The 23,966-nt window shown below is 38.3% G+C and overlaps 1 protein-coding gene across 4 annotated transcripts; it reads right to left on the bottom strand.

Annotated features, from left to right (window-relative positions):
- Window positions 1-280: 280 nt before the first annotated feature.
- Window positions 281-23,736, bottom strand: NEDD1 (NEDD1 gamma-tubulin ring complex targeting factor). 4 transcript variants are annotated; one of them, XM_048061184.2, is made up of 15 exons: window positions 23,525-23,736; window positions 22,629-22,772; window positions 20,955-21,049; window positions 19,354-19,470; window positions 18,176-18,316; window positions 12,739-12,968; window positions 11,563-11,764; window positions 10,449-10,632; window positions 7,476-7,607; window positions 7,247-7,294; window positions 6,543-6,766; window positions 4,238-4,394; window positions 3,790-3,946; window positions 1,656-1,722; window positions 281-926 (listed from the first exon to the last, which is right to left on the bottom strand). In XM_048061184.2, the coding sequence occupies exons 2-15, from the start codon at window positions 22,762-22,764 to the stop codon at window positions 822-824; spliced, it is 1,995 nt and encodes a 664-aa protein (XP_047917141.1). In that variant the 5' UTR covers window positions 22,765-22,772; window positions 23,525-23,736; the 3' UTR covers window positions 281-821. The 4 variants fall into 4 exon arrangements, with proteins under 4 accessions (XP_047917141.1, XP_066850830.1, XP_047917142.1 ...); XM_066994729.1 differs by having other exon boundaries at window positions 23,619-23,643; XM_048061185.2 differs by lacking the exon at window positions 23,525-23,736 and adding an exon at window positions 23,360-23,462.
- Window positions 23,737-23,966: the final 230 nt, after the last annotated feature.

The raw sequence follows: 23,966 nt of genomic DNA on the forward strand, positions 1-23,966 counted from the left end.
GTGCTTTAACCACAGTCTGAAAGGCTGCATTTACTCAATGCTATGTTGTTAATGGCTGAGTGTATGTACTTTTTGAAATCTAAAGTTGCACTCAAACTGGACAAGCTATGACAATATTCAAATGTGTAAATAAAATAGAATTCTATCTTCATAGCTGAAGTTGTAACAAAAAGTGTCATTATGCAGTTGAAGTAGTGTTTGCAACAAGTTCATGGCAGACAAGCACAGATTTCAGAGTTATAAACGTAATAAACAAGGTGATGGACAGTGAATTTGGAAATATTTTCAAACTTAGTTTTTACTCAGGATAGAAGAGTTGCCAGTTGAATAAGATTAACTGAATACTGTAGGCTCCATGTCATGCAGAAGATGAGCTTTCTCTCCCCTTCTCTCCAAGAAAAGTATCTGAAAGGCAAGCTAAAGTGATTGTTTTTGACAGTAGTAAAATAAAGAAGGAAATAGAAAAGTAGGTATTATCAAAAAATCTTATACAAAATGCATCTGTCCTGTTTTGGTTTTGATTATAAAAAGGCACTTCACATATTGCTAGAACTCTGATAATGTAGTTATCCTTTCAGCTTTTCTGTTAGAAGGATGTATTTCAAGATGGTTAGCATGACTATGCAAACATTCTTGATATGGTGTTTATCTGTTACAAGTTATAATTACTTATAGTATCTTACACCATTTATTTTGAAAAGATTCATGTTCAAGATAATAGCAGGTCTTCATACAAGACTTCAGTGATGATGGATGATCTGTCATAAGCAACACACCACATGTAGTGAGTTCACGCTAACAAAATTAGTGGTGTGAATCTTTCAGAAGTGAGTCCTCAGTCTTTTGTTTTCCTCTCGTAGTCTCTCAATTTCAGCTACTAAGCTTTCATTTACAGAATATCGTTCAAGTAAGGCATGCATTTCATTCTAGAGAAAAGAAAAAAAGACCCAATAAGCAGCTATAAAGTTGTGGGGTTTTTCTGTGTTGTTTTTGGTTTTTTGTTTTTTTCTTTTTTTTTTTCCCCCCTCCAGCTTTATCCTATCCATTTTCATATCTCTTTTGAAAATTAAACAACCGAGATAATATTGTTTTTAAATTTCTGGTAAGAAAAGTAGTATTTTTTTGACATACGCAGTATTTTGATCATTAATACATTAGTGAATATTTAATCAAAGGATATTTTGCACTTCTTCAGGATGAAATATCTACTAATGCAGGTTCCATTAAAATGTTCGGTACCAAGACAAGGTCTTTTTTTTAACGCAGATCAAAAGAACAGTTTCATAAAATGGTGAAGTCAAAGAACACAGAACACAGTGCAGCATGTATGTGATACCCTTAAGTGAAGCTGTCTTAACTTCCTCTACCCCATCCTTACTCCATCTCTTGGTCCTTTCTAAAGGACAACTAAATTTGTTTCCCTTTTGTCATTTTATAACCCCTGAAATATGAAATTCATGATTCCTACCCAACATGTATGTTTACTTCTTCAGCACAAAATAAACAGATTCCAGTTCACATTTTCCCACTCCTTCACATCCCATCCTCCCTTTCTTGTTCTTAATAACCAAAATTGATTTCCAGTTTTGACAGAATAGTTTACATGCTTTGACATTATTAAAAATGTCAACTGTTCATATACTCTTTATACATACCAACTGCACATGGAACTGTTTGATCATCTCCACTTGCAAATTCACAATATCTCTGTGGCATGCTTCTCTGGGGGAAGAATTGCAAAAGGACAATGCTTAGCTTCACTTAGCAAGCAGAAATTATCTCGTCCTGAGTACCCAAAACTCTATACTTCTTCACCCTCATGACATCATGAAATATCACACTAAAAACTGTTAAACCATGAAACACCAGTTAAAGTCCTAACAAGTCTTACAGAAAATAAGTTTTAAATGTTTTTTTCTACATACAAAACAATTTAGGATTTTTTCTATTTAGAAACATCCCTTTTTGAGCCCAAGTATCCATTTCCTGTTTCTCTCCCTGAAATACCATGAAAACCTATGTTATTTACTTCATAAAACTTAGAGTTTCTTATCTAGGTCTTCTGCCAGCTACAGCTTTACAAGTGCTATAACAAGTATTCTTTGTTAACAGGATACAGCAATTTTGTATATCACAAGGAAACTACTGTAAATTAACAAAAATGTTTAGAGTAATGAGAATTAGAAAGCTATTACAAAAATAGTGTGATAGAAGAGAAAAACGCTTATAGTGCAGCAGAAAGAAAGATTTCTATCATATGCTGACCTGAATCAGCCATGCTACCATGAATTACTTATTCTGTTTATTATGGCTGGTCTGTCATTTCCCCCTGAAAAAGGCAGTACTAAGAGCTGTATCACTCACCTGTTCACAATTAACATTCTACCATAACTGCAAATTTGTAACAGCTTTGAGAAAAGACAAAGTCTAGATCTTCACATTCCACCACCCCTGGAACTCTGAAGTATTCACAAACAACCACACACACACACACAACTCAAAATGAATAAAAATAAACAGAGAAGTAGGAATACTAGACAAGTCGGCTCAGATTTATAACAGATGGCAGCCAACAGGCAGTGGTTTGTAAACAGCCCTCTTTATAAAAAGCTGGCGCAAATCCACCTAGTCCAAGAGACCAATCTGACTGTTACCAGAAACACAAGAAGCTGGTTTTTGACAAAGGAATTAACGAAGCCTCATGTTCTAGGGATCTGTGCCCTTTGCAGACTAATCTGCGTTACATTCCTTATGATACTCTCCTAGGCGAGAAGGCAGCCTATTGCACTAATTCTGAGCTACGTGATTATCCATTAGCCAGGCTTCTACTAGACTGAATTTGAGTTCTGCTGCCTTATCCCTCAGAGACTAATTCAAATCTTTCTGCTCTGTCTAGTCCTCAGTTTCAAGGAAAACACAGACCTCAAAAATTGTAAAACTTTTGCTCCTGTCATATTCGGTTGAATTTGGCTAGTAGATTCAAAACCTGAGGGGAGACTGACGAAACATGGAATTCCCAGAACATCAGAGTGAAGTCTGATCTCCGGGCATGCTTAGAACTCCAAATACAAGGAAACATTTTCACAAGGAGGCAGTGAGAAAATAACAGGTTTACCCTTTTGTTAAAGTCCTAGATTTTTTTAGCCCACTGTACTCAGGGGAATCAGAAAAAGACTTTAGAGTAACACTACACCATACTAAATCTGTAACTTCTGCTAATTTGACTTCTCTTTATGAAGTGAATGGAACTTTAGTTAAGTAAGCATCCACAAATACCAGTTATCTGACACCAAGCATCACTGACAGCACAGATGTTATTTTATGCAAAGCTTTACCAACAGAAATATAAAGTGTTTTGCCTTATACATGCAAAGCAAACAACAGTCAAAGCCGACACAAGTCAATTGTCGGGATCAAACTTGCCACAGTGGTAACTTTAAGAGAAGAAGTTTCTCTGGGATAAGGGGGGAGGGAAAGAAATCAGCACGAGGTTGCACGAATGCAGTAAGGGCCTCATTATGCACACAAATTTACTGTCTGAAAAGTATTCAAACGCTCACTCTGGAAATATGTTAGCGAAGTCATGCACATAAAAAACCCTCAGAGACATCAATCTAATTAGCCACTAGAGCTGTTCAAAATAAAGTCTCATACCTAGATTTCCAAGATTAAGGTTGTTAACGGTGTCATTTCCTAATGCGAGTAGGAAATAAGCTAAAGCAGATGTTAAAACATCTTACTAAGAAAACATGTCATTGAAAACAAAATGTTCTGCATAAATATCAGTACCTGAAGTCATCCATTGTTTCTTGTATCATATTCTGAATGAAGTTTATTTGGATTGATGTCAGAGGTGCATTTAGTCTGCTACTCCCAATTGTTTCTACTATTTTTTCTGACAATGAGCTAGCAACTCCAGCAGTGACGGGTGATGTTATCTTTGGACCTTTAAAATTAACAATAAATAAAATTTTAAAAAGTCATTACCATGGAGTACAAGAATGTTTCATCTTGAGGCTTGTTGATGCTTTGTCTCTAATACTACCATGGGGCGGGGGGAGGGGGAAATTTTAGTACAAGTCTTTGTGGGCAAACAGAGATGTTCTACAAGAGCTAACTGGATTTACAAGCAAATCCAGCCTGGTATATTCTGTTTTAACATGTGGTCCATTTTACCAGGTTTTGCATAAGTTCACAGTCAACCACATCTAAAACTGGGCCAAAATGACCAACTTACTCGTTGAGGTAGTACCATTTAATGGTAGATCATAGGCAAGATGGGCCTGAGTATTCTTCACAAGTCGCTCATTTGTTTCAGCAGTCTTTGAAGCAGGGGATGGAGGTGGAGGACTTAAAGTTCCAGATTCTGCACTTGCTGAGTTCAACTTGGAAAGCTGACAATCAAAATCAAAACCACAACCTTACTTAATAATAATTATCTAATTGCACTCAAAAACTAGGTTTTCAGTATTTCTTTCAAATACGTTTGGTTTTAGGAACCTACTGATAAATATATGTTTTCCTCCTCTAGCAAGACTTCTTAAAAACTGATGGCTTAAATACCCCAAAATTGCCTCAAGTGCACATACATAGGAAGGAGTGCAAAAAAAGACTAGGCCTCTTGATTTTCACGTCAAACATCTTATGCTAGATTTATAAATATCATTCCTAGCAAACTCAGACTTCTCAAAGGCAATACAGAAGGAAATACAGAAGGAACCAGGGTCTCAACAGAAGCGTATCAAAAGTATCTCAAAAAGCAAGAATTTTGACAGGGAATAAATAGGGAAAGAAGCAGCTAGAATTGACCTAATAAATGACAAAGAATCATACTGGTGCAACCAGGTTCTTCTTACGAGAACCAAGTGATAAGATGAGGGGAAATGGCCTCAAATTTCATCAGGTGAGGTTTAGTTCAGATATTTGGAGAAGTTTCTTCACTGAAAGGGTTGTGCGGCATTGGAATAGGCTGCCCAGGGAAGCGTTTGGGTCACTATCTCTGGAGGTCTTCAAAAACGTGTAGATGTAGAACTTAGTGGTGGACTTAGTACTAGGTTAAAGGTTGAACTAGATGATCTCAGAGGTCTTTTCCAGCCTGAATAATTCTATGATTCTTTGAAACCAACTAATGATCATTCTTGATTTTCTAGAACAATCAACATATTCCTCAAGCTAGCCCAGTTTTGTTTCACATGAACCTTTGTAATATGAGCTTATTTAATCATAGAATCATATAATGGTTTGGGTTGGAAGGGACTTTAAAGACCATCTAATTCCAATCCCCCTGCCATGGGCAGGGACACCTCCCACCAGACCAGGTTGCCCAAAGCCCCATCCAGCTTGGCCTTGAACACTTCCAGGGATGGGGCATCCACAGCTTCTCTGGGCAAGCTGTGCCAAAGCCTCACCACCTTCTGAGTGAAGAATTTCTACCTTATACCTAACCTTTTAGTTGAAAGCCATTACTCCTTGTCCTATCACTACACTCCCTGACAAAGAGTCCCTCCCCAGCTTTCCTGTAGGCCCCCTTTAGGTACTGAAAGGCTGCAATGAGCTCTCCCCAGAGCCTGCTCTCTTCTCCAGGTTGAGCAACCCCAACTCCCTCAGCTTGTCCCCATATGAGAGGTATTCCAGCTCCTTGATCATCTTTGTGATCATCAGACTTGTACTGGACTCGTTCTAATAATTCCATGTCCTTCTTGTGCTGGGGGCCCCAGAGCTGAACACAGCACTTCAAGTGGGGTCTCAACAAGAGCAGAATAGAGGGGGACAATCACCTCCCTTGCCCTGCTGGCCACGCTTATTTTGATGCAGCCCAGGATACGGTTGGCTTTCTGGACTGCAAGAGCACACTGCCAGCTCATGTCGAGCTCCTCATCAACCAACACCCCCTGGTCCTTCCCAGAGCTGTTTTCAACCCATTCTCCACCCAGCCTGTATTTGTCCTTGGGATTCCCCCTGCCCAGACGCAGACGCACTTGGCCTTGTTGAACCTCATGATGTTTGCAGAGGCCCACCTCTCAAGCCTGTCCAGGTCCCTCTGTCCCTCTGGATGGCATCCCTTCCCTCCAGAGTGTCAACTGCACCACACAGCTTGGGGTCACTGGCAAATCTGCTGAGGGTGCACTCAATCCCACTGTGCGTGTTGCCAACAAAGATGTTAAGCAGTGCCAATCCCATGACCCCTGAGGAACACCACTCATTACTGATCTCTACTTGGACATTCAGCCATTGACCAACAACTCTGAGTGTGACCATCCAGCCAATTCCTTACCCATCAAGTGGTCCATCCATCAAATCCATGTCTCTCCAACTTAGAGACAAGGATATCATGGGGAACAGTGTCAAGAAATATGTACCAGTTTTGCACTGCTGAAGACCAACACACTACAGACTGAACAGTTTACAGATTGTGCCAACAGTATGAAGAGAGCTGCAAAATAAGTTTAGCTGGGACACTATTAAGAATTTTTTCCTTCAGGTAGTTCTATTGTCAGATTCTAAAAGAGTACTCATAACAAGTATTAATTAGTAAAGTATACCTGTTTTAAGGATTCTTTAGATTCTTGTTTTCCAAGATTTGTTTTCTTGGGGTCAGTCTCTGGATGTTCTTCTTCTTCCTTAATTGGAGATCCCACAAGTGCATGTAGTGGGCTAGACCGTATCCCTTGTGCATTACTGCCTACAGGGTTTCTTTTGACTGGAAAGGCACTGGTGAGCTGTGGGAGAAAATCCAAACCTGAAAGGTAGGACTGAAAATCCAGACCTAAAATTAAAAGGCAAGGATAAAACACATAGGTTAAAAAAAAAAATACCAAATAAGCCACAATCACACAAAAAATAACAAAAAAATCCCAAACATCCACACAAAACAAATAAAAGTCACCCAAAAACACATTGCAAAAAAACTGAATCCCCAAATCCAACTTATGCTGTCACTCTCCTTATGAAAGTAATAAAACATGAAAAGCCTATATACATCACTCTAAGTTTCCTAAAGGGAAAATTTCCTAAAGGGAAAACAAAATCACTTTAAGACCATACTCTTGGATTTCCTGTTACCACATATTGTCTTAGCTCCTCAGCAAGTTAGACAATTTCCAGATAAGTTCATGAAGTTCATTTGTTCCAGCATCTGCTTGCATCATTCCTTTGCCTTCAACAGTATGACAAAATTAGCATGGAAGAACTAGCGTAGACTTCCAGTGACTACTGACAAAGAAAAATATACTAAAAGTATGTTTACCATCTCCTTTTCCTGAAGGATCTTCATTTGCTTTACACGCAATAATATCTACAAAATAGCAGAATATAGACAAATTGTTTATTAAATGAATATTGATGTAGTTTTGATATCGTTGCATCCAGTTAATAATTAAAGACAAATTGAAAAACCAAATAGGCACAAACAAACAACAAAATGTAATGCTATGCAGATGAATTATGCTTTACAAATTTCAGTATTAGCAACTTACCATCTCTGACAGGAGAAAACACATCTCCTAAACTATTTCGACCCAAGTCATCAAAATTATTTAAGTCTGCACTTTTCCCATGATCTGTTTCTTTAGATGGAATCACATCCAAGCTGCAGCTACGGGGAAAGCCTTTAAAAGGACAATAACATTGTTAACCATTTACACTTTCCAAAAATAACGTATGTTATTTCTAAATAAACTCATAGCAAGCCTGATGCCTGGTAAGTCCAGCAAGTACTTTAGAACTATCTCATCTACCAACAGATTCTAATTAGAGGGTCAACTTGAACTTGATGAGCTGTCATCACAGGTGAACGTAACTAAAAGTTATTTATTAATAAAAATACAGCTGGATTTTTTTTTCCTCTTTTTGAAAAGGAAGAAGTTGTAAAACTCGTGCACTCATTTTTAGATAAATTTGCTGCATTAATCACATAGATTTATAAAGTAACAGATGATATAACTAGCAAATACACCGTTTGCTAAGAAGCTGACCGCATTCAGATTAAAAACATTTAAACTGATTCTGGAAGAAAATAAATCTGCTTCAGTCCAGCCATCAAGCATTCGAAGAGAAATTCTAAGAAACCCCTATTTTGAAGTTTACCTAATGTCAGGATATTCTCTGCTTATTTCTAATATTAAGAAATCAGCAGAATTGCAGTTGCAGACAAAAGAGTTTGTCCCTACATCTTCCATACTCCATGCCCAAGACTTATACCTGTCCCAGTCCAGAAGGAAAAAAAAAAAAAAAGTCATCTTTCAGATGCATGGTAGCATGCACAGTTGTCTGCCAAACAGAAGCAATATCTTCAAACACACGCACACACACAGAGTGATTATTCAAACTACAGTTTTTAGATTGGGAATACACAGAGAAGTGAACTGAACTGCTAACAACCACCTAAATAACTTTCAAAGTTTATTATGCTTTGAAAACTGGATCAGGAATATAAGCAAGGTGCTACTCTGCCCTCGCTGAACTCCTTCCTCTAGAAATACCCAAATTTTGCTCATATAAGTTGAAATGTATGTGAAAAGCATCAGTGCCACTCAATACAGAAATAAGCTTTCTATAAATAAGTCACCTACTAAATAAAGCTTTTGTATGTGTACCTAGTTTATTTAAAAAAAAAATTAAAACCTATAACCACTGATCTATATGGGTTCAAGTAAAAGTGACCTAAATATAACTTTGTAGATGACTACACTTAATCATGTCCAAGTATTTACATAAACTGGGACTTGAGTCAGGTTTAAAATATCACTTTAATATATTATTATACCATGTTTTCCACTCTGTATGTGCCAGTTGTGAGGCATGCATAGGATTGTGCTTGCTAGTTAAGTAAATTAGTCAGTTCTGAGTCAGACTAAAAATGCAGTATCAACCTGTGCCAGAACCTTCAGAAGGCCTACACAGAAAAAGTACAATATAAAAACAGGACAAAACATCTTTTGCTTTCTTTTTTTTTTAACCAATTTACTGTAATCTAAATGCAAGAGTTATCTAAACCACAGGATGACTATTAAATAGAAGTTTATGGGAAGCCAGTTGGAAGTACATACAAACATCTCATCATATTTTGAATTTATTTATAGTTTTGGACTCTAAAATATCTGTGACAAAAATCTACAGTCCATTTCCAAGATGTATGAACAGGTGCTTTTTTGACTTAAATATGCTATTAAGTGACTTTACTGAATACTCCTTATTTCTCCAAGGCTAAAACCAATCTTCAGGGCTTAGAAAATTTTCCACAGAACAAATGCAGTTTGTGGTCTCTCATCTACTCCCATTTTTAAGTTTAAAGACTGTATCTTCTTTGGTATACTGGACCCTTTACTTCCAAACTGAACATTCCACTTCACAAAAAAATATTTATTTCATAAACCTTTATTTTCTTAAAACACTTACTTATTATGAATGGTCCTACTTAAGGGTTAACAACCATTACATTTTCAAATAAATATAATAAGTCATATGGCTTTTTTAACTTAAATACAATTTCCACACTATGCAGTAATGTTGATTAGCAACACTTGGAGCACATAGGAAGCATCTACTTCACCTCACACTTCATTGCATACCCAAGGGAGGTCATTAATACGTGTCCCTATGGACTGCAGTGGCTTATTGCCTAATTAGTGTTGCTACATGTATTTCTCTTTATTTAAAAAGGGAGGGAAAAGTGGTGTTGCTTTAAAATGGCTTGGGGAGTTCAAGAATCAGACTAACAGAGTTACTGATTTGACTGGATTTTCAGAATTCTTGAATTAACAAAAATTTTTACAGCACATTTCATGCAGTGGCAGAATTTTAGAATCATGCTTAGAATTCCTACAAAAAAATTGTTAATTTCAGAAGCATAAATGTGAAGTAAAGTTACACAACTAATCACACTTGCAACTACATTTAACATCTTTCCTACCATGTGACATAATGCCTCATACAAAAAAAAAAATACAATGCAGCTCTCAGGTTTTTGGTTTCATTTGTTTTGTCTTTTCCTGTTCATGTGCCTAGGTTGTTGTCAGGTCTGTTACTCCTGTTTATTGATAGAATTCCAAACCATTAGCTCTGATTCCATACAGACATTACTTCAGGAAGTACATTACACACAAAAGGATAATATACAAGAAATTGAAGACAGAGAGCCCCACAACGTTACCACGAAGCTTTTTCTTTAACATTTAAATACGTATACAAAGTCTAAAACTATGGACTTGAAGCAAGAGTTTCTAAAGCTTGTAGTCTGACCAAATTCACTTCCCACAATTTCATAGTCTGTCTCATGTTGCGGGGAGGCAAAAGAAGGTGCAGATGTGCATGCATGCGCATACTTCTTTGAAACAAATGCCTTTCCCTCAGAGTAGTTTTTATGTTGTAATGGTCAAGCCATTACATTTTCCTTACATCTTCAAAATTATGCCAAATAGTAATTTATGGAAGTAGGAAGAAGGCACTACCTGTTTTCTCCTGAAGAAACTCTCCTCCCTTATTCTCATTTGGTGCTGTCAGAGGGGATGAAACTGTTGATGTCTGAGAAGCTAGATTTTTGATGCCAATATTTTGATTTGCTCCAAGATTACTACCAGCTTTGACTTCTATTCTTTTGGATACAGGCTTATTTGAAGAACCCTTAAGGTTAGACTAAAGAAAAAAAATGAGAAATTATTATATTTTTACTTTCAATTGAAAGAATAAGTTCAATTCTCTTTGTTTTGAAACACTAAGTTCAAATTGCAAAGTCTGCCTAGAAGATATGCCTTTACAAATCTTAAAAAAAAAAAAAACTATATCAATGTAATTTCAAAGAACATGAGAAAATTCTGTATTATTGTATGAATATTATATGACCCTGCAAGAGAACAGAACTGAAGGTAATGACAGAATGAACTGACACTAGCCAATTTTGAACCTAGGCTTACACAGAGGAAAAATAAGAGGTTACATTGTTAGGGAGTACAAGTTTTAACAGAATAGCCAACCACCAGCAGCAAGTGTGCTGGAAGAACAACAAAGTCTTGGAGCAGTAAAGAATCCACTTCAAAAGGTTTTCTCCCACCTCCACTAGGTATTGGTATGTGGGTTTTTTGGACCAAGTAGAGCCTAATTAGGTCTTGGAAGATCCTCTTAAGCCTTCTATACTGTTTAATCAAATCCTCCACAGATAAAATACCTCAAGATAGGCTGCTGCGCATCTTCACCGTAAGTGAAAGGGCCACTACAAATCTTTCTGCTGCTGCCTGGAAATGAATTTAAGATGCCACAAACTGGTCTCCTGTGGCAACATTCACACCAGGAAGTTTAGGATTAAAGTTTCACTCATTTCTACATTGAAGCTAAGGAGGAAGAAAAAAATAAAAAAAAAAAGGAAAACTTCACATAAACACCCCCTCGCTCACTTGAGACTGAGCAGTTAGTAAAGTTTATATCTCTGTGTTCATATGAGTCAGCTTTGCTGGCATCTATAATGCTTGGAAATTTATTAATTTTTCCTCAGATCTTAAACTTACATTTGCTTCTATTAATCTAAATGTTGAGCAATAAAATGGAAAGGTTTTGTACGTTTTGTCTTACCTTGGAAAAAGTGTTACTGAACTGAAGACGTATGCATTTCACACAGCCTTTGTGAGCAGCAACTGTTTTCACTGGTGATGTCAATTTTCTCAAGTCATACTGGCAGATTTTTCCCCGGGAGCATCCTATAGCCAAAGTAGTACCATCAGGCATGAAGTCCACTGTTGTCAGAGGAAAATCTGCTACTATAGTTGTCAGTAATCTTCAAACAGGAGAAAGAATAGGAGAAAGAAACTTTTAGAAGCTCATCAAGATATTAATTTTTACGGTTAGACTTATCAAAACAAAACAGTTGTAGAAATAGTTTTACTATTTCAGCTACAGGTCAGTAGTTCCGCTTCTCCAGTGCCAAGTAAATTCCAGTAAAATACCTTAAGGAACAGTGGATTAGACATACAAAGTATTGGTGTTTAATAAATTAAAATTGCATCTGCTCCAGAAGATTTCATCAGGACAGGATCAAATTGCCTTCATAAACAGCTGTTCTGACACCTAGATTAGTTGCTGCTGGAAATGATAATTGCAGTGAATATATGACTTATATCCTTTAGTTTCCCAAGCCTATCGCTTCTAGCCCTCCCACAAATCTAGGAAGAATTCAGGTCCTAGCTCGCATCCTTCTACTAAACCCTCCAAACTAGAGCAAGACTCCTGCTTTTATTCAGCTAGAGTAAAAGCAGACTAAAGCACCCCATGCTAAAACCAAAGTCCCATGAAAATACTTGCCATCCCACCCTCTTACTACATAGCCCATCACCTGCTTTTTCATCCAGTACCCTGTCCATATTTAAGGCTCACCATCTCATCAATTTTGTGCACTTTACCACAGCTATGGCTTGTATCTTGAACTAGAAAAGCAGGCAAGCTAAGCTCAGCTTGCTGCAGGTCCTCGCAGGCCATACTGGCCATCACAGAAGCTATACCATCAACAAGAAAGCCAATAAGTGAGCACTTGCAAGCAATCACTTGTGCAGTACCTGAATTAGTTTCCATTTTAAGTCTAAAAAAAGCAAAGAGGACTTTGGAACAGGTTCTCCAGCAGCAATATGCCAACCACTCCAAATTCCCTGAACATGGTCTGAATTAAATATTTAATGTCATAGTTGGGATGTGCTTTTTCGGCTCATAAAGCCAAGTGAAGCCCCTATAAAATCAAAAGGTCTTTAACATACTCACTTTTTACTTGAAGTATCATAGAGAATAATTCTTTTATCCAAACCTACAGTTACAAGCAGCAACTCATTGACCGGAGAAAAGCAGATTTCTGAAGCTGGTGCTTTATGAGTATTTTCAAAATTATGATACGGGTTCTGACTATTTACATCCCACAGAGTTACATTTCCACTGTCAGAAACACTGCCCAACAAGGATTTCTTAAAGGATGAGTATTTCAAGTGTCGAATAGGCTGTAAATAAACAAACAGACTCAAATAAGTTTTAACACCACTATTAGACATAATTAAATATTTTATACACACACTACGAATACAGATGTTAAGTTAAACTATTTTAGAAAGGCTGGCCACTCTACACACACGCACAAAGTTCACTTTACATTTCAATGCAATTTTTACTGCCTGACTCTGAAGGTCCTGCAGAAGAAGAGACTTTACCCTGTGAGCTAGGGTAACAGAACAGGGTAACACATCTGACTTAATCACATGCAGCCTTGCTACCACAGGACTACATAATATAGGAACTGAAACTGCATTTCAGAAGCAGGTAAATATTTGTTTTCCACCATATTCCTTCAGAGGATGCCTCAGAACCTCATTGCTCTAATACTAAATTACAATACTCAATCTCCAGATTAGTTTTATTTATGGCCTATTTGCACTAATTCACTCCTGTGACAGTAATACCCTTACACTTAAAATTGTTTCCTTAACTCCCCAGTCACCATCACAGCCTCCTTGGAAGGAGGCCTATTTCAATCTCTCTTGAACATGGACAATCAAAGTCTTGTATGATTGTCAAAATATTTTGCTACTGCCTTTAAAAATGTGGTAAAAACTTTCCCTCTGTACTGTAAATACTCTTCACGATATATCCTAGATGGCTTTTTTTTTTTTTTGTGATACAATCTGTTTTGGTTGCTCATTGCCATTTTATGATGAAGAAGCCCAAGCCCTTCCTCCCTTTGGGAACTTTCAGATCACAGTGTAATGCCAAAAGCCTGTGTTTGTGACCTAAGTCTGGTACCTTGCTTTCTGTACTGGCGTACTGTTCCCATGTCTATTATTGAATCCTTTTTGAAGTTTGTTGCAATCCTCTCTCTTACAGGCAATACCTTCCAACTTTGTCTCATCATAGTTCTACATCTCATGTTATAACCATTACTGAAAGCATTTAACAAGGTTAGCTACTGGTAACCAAATCAAATGTTGTTCTTTCAATATTACTTACTGGTTTCTTCCCCGACAAAACTTCTGACCCATCCTTAATTCTTCTTTTAACCTCCATCCTCTCTAGTATTTTCTCACAAGGCACTGACTCAAGCGCTTCACTCAATCCCAGACACATATTTTGTCTGAAAATGTTCTAAAAAACCCCTAGTATACTGTTCTGGCATAATCCACGCCACAACGTACAGTACTAGACTTTATCCTCTTTAACTTCATTTTACTGGAGTTATTTCTTGGCTCATTTGCCTCAAACGTAGTTTCTAGCACTTGTATTGCATGTCTCACTGGAAGCCCAGTTGCTCCACAGAGAAGTGGTACCCTCAACTGCATATTCAAATAAAACAGAAGATGACTGTATACAGTTAATATGGACCACCACCTGGCATGGTGGTGACATTTTTATCGGCATATTTCAGTTTATCTCCACAGAGTAAAAGAAATATGAACAGATTCAGGAATAACACCTTCAATTACATACATGATCTGTGGGAAACATTCCCGTCCCTCACAGCCCTCCAATTTATTCACCCTTCCTTACTGCCCTAGCATTTGCTCACATTCCATTTTCTCCTTCTTCTGCCCTCCCACCCACCAGTATTACTCTCAGCCCTCCTCGAATGTGCCTCATTATCCTTTCAAGTCTCCCATCTTCTTTTCTCATTTTTCCTTCTCATCTCATAGGCCCAAGGAGAATCAATTCTCTTTTCTTTCATACACGGGCCTTCCCCATACGAGCTCTGCTCCACACTTCTCACTGAAGTCACAGCATTTCTTCAGAGCAGCTTCAGTTTAACTTTAGTTTGTTGATGAAGGACGTGTGAGGTGTGGGGAGAGCTCCGATTCACTCCTCACTGCCACTGAATCAGATGAGCAAACTTCTCTTGCAACAATGCGATTGCTAGATCAGACCTGAGGAACTGAGAGGATTAAATTTGTGCAAATTTTTATGTGACAGGGATATTTAAGATACTTGCTTTATTTCAAGTCAGCGTAGCTGAAACTCAATACGCTTAAGTACATCTCCAAATAGAAATGGCTGTCCATTTTCTAAATTAGGAACAAAAATAATTTCAAGCTTATTTAGAATGCAGCAATTATTTGTGAAGAGCCATGTTTTGAAACTAATCTGTGAAAACTACAAGAAAAGGAGCAAATATGAAGAAAGTTTCCCCACATATCTGTAAGTACAGCTCCTGGTGATTTCTGGGAATTCTGCACACACAAAACTTGCAAAAACATTTTTAGCACAAGGTATTGAACTGGCAAAGAAAACATGACACCCTCTTCAGAACATTTTACTGGTCAATGTAGCACAACAAACCACGTGCGTCTTTGTGCCTTGGCTGTGACTGAAGTAGATTTCTGTAGAAAGTAAAAAGTACATTTGATCTTTAAGCTTCATAGTAAAGCAGCCAAACTAGGAACAGTGCACTTCAGAAAAATGGTTAGCCCATTGCTGAGAAGGGCTGATTGCACTCAGGGCTTTCCCCTGTTGGAAAACAAATGAATAGCCCAGAACTAAACCAAAAGTAGTGTAGTAGTGTTATCAACTGTCTCATTTAAAGATAATATAGATTGTTTATCTCCTTTACCATAGTGAGCCTTCTAAGAGAGAAAGCAGACGTAAACCCAACTGATAGCTTTAAAAGCTGAAGACTATTTCACTATATGGGGTGACCAGAACTCATCACACATCTTTACAAATCAGCCAGCTGTTCAAACAACTAAAATAAATCCTGTTGCTAGGAGAACAGCACCAGGCAGTGAAGACTTGAACAATCATTATGTTTCAAAACAAACTTCAATTCAACCTCACAACAGCAAGCAGATAAGAATCTGGTAGTCTTAATGAATACCAACAGCAAAGACAAATTATGGGATCGGCAAACAGCTCCCTGCAAGGACTCGACTCTAATAAAGCACAAAGATGTTTCTAAATCAAAAATCGATTAATAGAATGTAGGCCAATACTCGTATGAAAAGAAAATTGTTTAAAGTCACAGAAAGCACTGCAACCTTGGGCTATTCGACTACTTGTAGAGTCTATACAATTACAGAAATTAACTGGCAAGGAAACTACATTCCATCATGTGGAATCAAACAGAGACAAGCTAGATTTTATAAGGTTAGCTTGACCTCACATTCCCCGATTGTAGAAAAGTTACCAAGGAGTGGTGACCCTCACTAAGCCAGACAGCCAGTGCCAAGATCAAGCAGAACAATACACCGTGTATCTATTCAAGCTTACTCTTAGAAAACCAGGCCCCTAAACTATAAATCAAGTAAAGGCTTGTTCAATCTCTTTAACAGAATTACACAAGTCTTCATATATTTGCTTCATTGCACAATTAATCCAGCAATTCTCTACAAGTACCAATTAACCCCACCCCCCCCCCAACAAAAATAAAAGCTATTTTTGCACAAAAGAACAAAGATCATTCTTAGAACATAAGTTAGGCTGATAAACTGGGGCATCCAAGTAGTCATCACGTTAAAATGGAATTGAGTTCTAATTTTGTAAATTAAGACTGCAAATAACTGCACCCCTTTAGAAAGTGTTAGAGGCCCCTTTAGAAAGTGAATAGTAGCTCTGCACTTGCAATTACTTTGATTTAACACTTCAAAGATCTTTAGCCATCTTAAAGGTCACTCAGCTTTGCAGTAGGCCTCTTGATTTCATCTGCCAAAACAGCTATTCACTGCATCACTTATTCCTAATCACTTTTTGGTGGAAAGAGTTGAATATATCAAACAGGTTGATGGAAATCGTCTTCACAGGAATTTTCTTTTTAATTTTCTAACTAACTAGCAGAAGAGTCCCCCCTCTGGATATTCACCCCAACCTTTTAATCCATCCATGGATATTCCTGTAGCTCATCTCACATCCATGTTTTTCACAACATCATAACAATCAAATCAGAAAAATGGACTGACTATATAGACACATTTTTAAGATCAAACCAAGCATGAAGTACAATTTTGCTTCAATATAAGTATGAGACTATGGTGATGGATCAAAGATACTGCAGCACCTGAAAGCAGAGACAGTTTGAATTTAATGGTTTTTTTCCAACAGAAACACCACAATCCCTGTGATGCTATAAAGTCATAAGACATTCTTCATCAAGCTATATTGGTCATGCTATACAGCAGAAAAATTTAACTTCCCAGTCCATCATCAATCTAGGACTGACAAGGCTGTTGCAGTAACAGAAAACTATGGCGTAACTTCAGCATTCCCTGCAATGCTAAAGGTCAGCTTTAGTACCAAGGCAATGATTCTCCATCCCCTAGGCAGTTCCTACTTCTATGAAAATGACTCAAAAAATTAAAAAAAGTGCCCAAAGCACAAACTCTACTTTTCCTAAGACAACATTCACACTAAGAACTCACTCTGGGACTTCCAGTGGGACAATACATCTCCTTTACTACTGCAGAAGCCCTTATATCAAGGGAATTCCCCTAACGATACCTACTAATTCTGCAATATTTTTTGAGTCTGCAAAAAGGACTTGGATTTGAAACCCCTACCAAAGCCCTTAAGTAGTACATCTGTTTGTGTTTCTCTTTTGAGCATTTTCCTTCACACTAGTTATCCAAAACTCTTACCTAAATACCTAAGTAGGTTATATAAAAGTCTCATTGCTTTTACTCTTTGAGCAGCTGTACAATTTTAATCTCTAAATTAAATAAATTTATTATTTCTAAACATAGGCTGAGATTCTCCCCTACTGTACAGATAGTTCTGCTCAGTTGTAAATCTGATTAACCTGGATAAATCAGAACCCAGGCTACATAGTCTTTGCTGTTTGCAACAACGAACTAACGCACTGAAATCCTGCTTTGGTTTGTAAAGCTGACTATTTTTTGTTCAGGGCTCAGATGCACAGAAGTTTGTTCTTGAGGCAGCAGAGCCTACAAAATAAAGTTTGCTGTAAACTGTATAGAAGTAAAGGTACATCATACAATTGTATTTCCATGTTATCTATTATTTAAGACTAGAATACACACAGATGTCTGCTCTTTAGACACTTTAGGGCACTCTTAAAAAAAGTTAAAAGGAAATAGATAACTGAAGTTGAAAAAAACCACACACATTCTGGCAAATTAATTCAAAAGCAGAAGGCTCCTGATACATACTTTCAATTTCTAAACTCTAAATGTGAATTAAAGCTTCCTACTCAAAAGTAAGTTAATACAAAGCCTACCTGACGGCTGCCATAACCAAAGGGAGTACTTGATAAATTGGTGGTAACACTGTGTAGAATAATTTCACCACTCAAAGACCCAGAAGCAATGTAACAGTCATTCCAATTATATGTAACACATGTAACTTCATCTTTATGATCCTGTGGAGGAGGGTTGGAGAGAAAGGGTTAAAGACATACAGGAAAACCATATCCATCCTATTCATGCTTTTGGAATTGATGGCTTTTTTCCTGACCATCTGTAACATTAAAAAATATATATATATTTAAGAGTTACTGCGGAATATCCCAGAAAACAGTAGCAGAACATACTGAAGATCAACCATGATATCTTAACCACTGTTTGCAAGTTTTCAGAAGACTGCTTTAATAAATTAGCAAAGATAATACTGTAATTACATACAGTATTTCAATTAGACAACCAGAGAACTACCACAGGCTTCAATGTTATTTTAAAAGTACGGTCTTTCAGAAACCAGAGATGATTTTAAGAGACTTTCTGTTAATCTGAGGTACTAGTGCCAACTTCCCCTTCTGTTACCTGTAGTATTAACACACAAACTTAACCTGATAGCTTTTCATTATAGTCTTTTGCAATGAGGATACTGTGTTTACTGAAAATGCAGGGGAAGACAAAAAAGCATTTCTAGCCCAAAAAGTATAAAAAGATATATAAAGTATTATATTAGCTACTCAGTAATTTTGTTTGAAACTATAACTTGAAGAATCAGACCTATGCTGTAGCATCTTTCTTCAAGAGATATCCTAAAAAGGATAAAATTCTTATTTAAGAACTCACACATAACGTTAGTTGTACTAAAAAAGCATCTTCTTGGTTGAAATATCAGAAACAGCAATTATCTGAAATACAGCCTTGGAAAAATGCCAGAGAATATCAAAACAAATTCTCAAAATACAAAACCTGTTCTGAAAATTTAAACATTCATTATTATAGACTTGTAGTCCTGGAGTCATCAAGTTTAGCATGATTATTAAATTCAATTTGCTATTCACAGTCCATGAAGAACACAAAGTTAAGTGAGACACACACGTGTGCCAGCTCCTACCTGTGAACTTGATCCTATAGATATCTGACTTACAGAAAGTGTGTTATTATTACAATTGGCAACAAAATCTGGAAGTCAAGAAAGGTACAGGTCTTCCCCTGCCACGCTTACCTTAAGGCTACGGTGAACCCTTCTGGATTTGAGATCCCAGATATTAACAGTGTTATCGAGGCCTCCACTTGCAATATACAGAGAACTAGAATTTAAGCTCACACACGTCTGTTTTGCCTGATAAGAAAGAAAAATAAAAATCAGAAGGTATGTTAAAGACAATTAAGAGATTCATTCAAGGGTACCTAAAAGCACACTGATAGTGTTTTCACCTTCATTAGTACAAATAGTCCCACAGACTGATGAATCTATTGGTACACTAGTCATTTCTCAAGAAGACACATTTAATATCCAGTTCAATCTGGACATACATTTAATATACTTTAATGTTTAAATATACTAATTAATAAACTCTCAAATGCTCATATCTTCCTATCCCAATTTTACATTCATTGAGCATCCTTTTCCTCAGTATGCATTGTCCCTTTAAATTTTAGCTCTCTCAAGTGCAAGCATTGACTTCTATTTGGGAACAGACTTTTAAAAAGAAAACGCCACGTTTAGGAAAAAAATCCCTAGAAGAATACTAAAAAGTTGTCTAAGTCACGTACTTCACATTCCCTAAACATTACAAAGAATATTAAAGCAGCAAACCTCATAATTCCACAAAGTGCTTCTTTTTAAAATAATCACTGAAGTACCAGCTTTTGAAAAAAAATGTCAATCTTAATGATAGACCTACATTGAGGACAAATTATTCAGTTCCATCACGTTGAAAATTCACTTTTAAGTTCCTGAGATTTGAAGTAAGAGAAAAAACAAGTCCATCTAATTATTGACATGGTAAAATTGGGAACGATTGCATTAGGTTTACATCAGATTTGGTAGAATCTCTGTGACAAACTCTCCACCTCTGGAAGTGTTTACTTCTGCAAACCTCGAAGCCCAGTTTGAACACCTTTTCAGAATATTTCCAGACAAAATTAGCATTAAAATAGCTATCCAGGGAGAATAATTAGAACTGTTTGGAACACGAACAAGTTATTCAAATAGCCACGTCAAGAAACTCTTCTAAAACTATGTCCAGCTTTCTCAAGAGTTTATAGTGCCACATTTCAGTTCAACGGGAAAAAAAATGCCTAGAACTGAAGTTCGCCTATTTCACAGAACTATTTCCAGAACCAAAGGCACATTTATTCTAAGAACAACCTTTATATATACTCATGTTTTTCAATGTACAATTCACAGACATGCATAATGCTGACAAATCAAGTCTGAAAATGAAGATCAAACTTTCGGCTCTGTACTGCTGACCACTTTTACTGGATCAAGGTTGAACCCCTGACTGCCTGGTGCTGTCACACGGGGGTTCAACAGGCAAATTCCCTTAGCAGAACGCCACCAGTATCAGATGCTGATGTATACATACTGTATGCATTAGTATTTTTTCACTGGTACAACTATTTTAGAAGCACTGTCTTCCCCCACTCCTTACGTGCATTATAAATATATACAAGGACATGGTTTTCATATATCAGAACCTTTAACTATATAGAAATAAAATTGATACCCAACATGCAGAAGAGATAAGATACAAACAGTACACAAGATGGAGTATGGCAAAAAATATAAAAAAAAAAAAAACAATTAGTCATACTTACTCCTTCAGCTATTTCAAAAAGTGGAACAGGTTTACTTTTACAGCTTGAAACAATTATTTTATCACCAACAGCAGAAGCAGTGACCAGGAAGCTATCTTAGTCACAAGTTATGGACCATAGCTGTATTGTACTTGTGATTAATACAAGCAACAGTAAGTTTCCCTCAGTGAACAGAAAACATGTTGGTTAAACAGTCCACAGTACTGTACCTTGAAGGGACCTAGAAATAGAAACATAAGCTATTTTACAAGCTTTCCTTAAGAAGCTCTTGCAGCAAATACAGCCCTTACTTTCCAGTACAAGGCAGTGCAATTTCTTTCCGAGGAGAAATATCTCCAGTTTATGGAGGGAGGAAAAGGGAGGAAACGGACTATGCAAGTTAGTATTTGCTGTTTCTTTCATCAGTTCAAGACATTTTAGCTTATGCAGAGCCAAACTCAACACTTTACACCAAAAAGTGGGTTAGGCACTCCAAAGTATATAAAGTAAGATACTTTGTTGTTTTAGTTTGGAGGGCAGAAGTAATGAGGGGACTCCGAAGAACAAAGCATGACAATGCAGGCCGTCTATAGCTCAAGTTTACTAATAACAGATGTGTGTATATATTTATATATGTCATGTATATATACACATACATGTGTATACACACATACACGTATACATTAAAAAAAAAATAAGACCCTGTCATTCTCTTCCTTGCTATGCTTCAGTTTCTTTGCAAGTATAAAAAAAATAACTAAAAAAACATTAATTTGTCCTCTGATTGTTTTATCGGTTTTCCTGACATATCCACATATTCTCAGACTTAAAGGACAGATGAATTCAGAGCTTTCAGGACATCATGTTTATGTGCCAACACACTGTCCTTCTTTCACATCAAGATGAGACATTGCTGCCCTTTCCTGTGACAGGCATACAGCTGTTTGCTCAATAATGCACTACTTTCAATAAATTTCTCCCACACTCACATCCCAGCTGGCTCTTCATATCATCATCCTATTCTAGGCCTCCAAGACAGGTGTAAGGTCTACATGGGACAGTTAGATTTTCATGTGTAAACCATAATGATCCAATACATTCGTGTTTCCTCTGTAAATGCTACAAACAGCATGCAGAAAACCACTGCCTACAGAGCAAGAGGTAAGAATACTTTAGCAATGACTACTTCTACTATTAGAATCAATGGGAAGCTGTTCAAAAAGAAGAAAAAAAACCAAAGCCAAACAAACAAAAGCCCTCTCAATCTATTACAATTACAACATTACATTTTTCCTCTCTACACTGTGCATAGAATTTTACTAAATCAGCAATTGGATGGGGTTTTTCATCCTTGTCAGTAAATTAAGCACAGCCTTGAAAGTGAAAATTGTAATCAACTGCTAAAGAAACAATAAGTTTTACAGTTGGTAGGCAATTTGAGCGTAACATAATCATTAAAAATGTGTTAACCCCCTAAAGGAAGAAAAACTTCTTCAGAAGCATTTACCAGCATGAGTTTATTTTGTAAATCACTTCAACACAGAGAACCACAAAATTTTCTTCACAGGATATACCAATCTTTTTATACAAGAGTTCACATCAGGGCTGTCATTTACAGATACTTTAACAAAAAAAAAAAAGCAGCGTAATTTTGCAGAACACCCACTGAGCTATGGCTGAAACGGTAAAGGATACTATTGCTGGCCCAGCAGAGTGAGCTGACTAGATGCGGGGATGTATGCGGGTTGAACTGCTCCACCACAGTTAGAGACGAGGAATCCCATATTTTAACATCGTCTCCGGCTGAAGCAAAACGTACGCCTTCTTGCATGGCTGCACCTATTTTTGGAAAAATAAGTCAGTTAATGAAAACATGTATAAGTAAAGACATAAAACAGGTCACTACAAGTCAAGAAGAATCTCGTATATATCATTTAGTGCTGCTTTCTTGGTAACAAAGATATTTACTTGGAGAGTTACACTGCTAGCACCATTCAACTGAATATACTGAGGGAAGCAGCAGATGCCCCACGTTTTGTTACTTAAATTGCTGCAGGGAGCACCTTTTCCTTTTCACAAAGGAAACGCCAGCTTCTCAGGGCTACGAATACAGACAGAATCCGCGCAGATTAGCAGAGTGCCCGCTAGCCTGCAACCTGAGCCTCCGCTAGAGACGAAGACGCCCACCGCGAGCACCTGGCGGTCCCGCGTCCCGCCAGCAGATGGGGGTAGATCAGCTGGAATCGGCCCGCGAGGGGCCGGGCAGCACTCCCCTCGCCCCCCCACGGGAGACGGCCGAGAGCGCTTTAACCCAGAGCCCGGGCAGCGGGGCAGCGGCCAGGGCCAGCCCCTCCTCAGTGCCGACGCTGCCGAGCCCGGCCCGTGAAGCGGCCCCTCCGCGCGCCCCGCGCCTGCCCAGCCGTTACCCCGAGCCTTCCCGGGGCGCGCAGCCGGGGGGAGCCGCCGGGAGGCCGCCGCCCCGCAGCCGCTCCCCTCACAGGTCCCGCTCCCCTCACAGGTCCCGCTCCCGGTCCCGGTCCCGCTCCCGGCCCCGCAGAGCCCCGGCCCCGCAGAGCCCCGACCCCGCGCACCTGGCCCCGGGCCCTCCCCGCCCAGCGCCTGCCCGGGGATCGGGCCCGGCCCGCCCCGCGATTGGCCGAGGAGCTCCTGCTGCCAGTTCCCTACGGGGTCCGGCGCTCGCTGCCGGCCAATCAGCGGCGCGCCGCGCGCGCGATCTCCCCGGCGGGGCCCCGACTTTCCGCGCCGCGGCCAACTTCGCGGCCCGTCCCAACGGCCCCCGCGGCGCCTACGGTGGCCCGGATGGGGCAAGGGGCTGAGGGGCGGGGCGGCCGCGTCCTGGTGCCGCCGCCGCTGGGGCTGCGGGCGGGGGGTTGGAGAAGAAGTATAAGCTTTGAGTAAACTATATACTATAGTATATATATACTATACTATAGAGTAAACTATACTATAAGCTTTGAATAAACGATATACTATAGTATATATATACTATAAACTGTGTACTATAAGAAGTAT

Source organism: Anser cygnoides, chromosome 1, assembly GCF_040182565.1.
Source record: "Anser cygnoides isolate HZ-2024a breed goose chromosome 1, Taihu_goose_T2T_genome, whole genome shotgun sequence".
In the NCBI taxonomy this organism is placed as follows: domain Eukaryota; kingdom Metazoa; phylum Chordata; class Aves; order Anseriformes; family Anatidae; genus Anser; species Anser cygnoides.

What these genes read in the sequence shown, in the direction of transcription:
- NEDD1 (XM_048061184.2), bottom strand. Translation starts at nt 22,764, where the DNA reads ATGCAAGAAGGCGTACGTTTTGCTTCAGCCGGAGACGATGTTAAAATA. An exon ending in ACTCTGCTGGGCCAGCAATA is followed by an intron (nt 21,050 to 22,628) that starts GTATCCTTTACC and finishes CTTGTGACTAAG; the next exon opens with ATAGCTTCCTGGTCACTGCT. An exon ending in TCCTTCAGGAAAAGGAGATG is followed by an intron (nt 6,767 to 7,246) that starts GTAAACATACTT and finishes TTTTAATTTTAG; the next exon opens with GTCTGGATTTTCAGTCCTAC.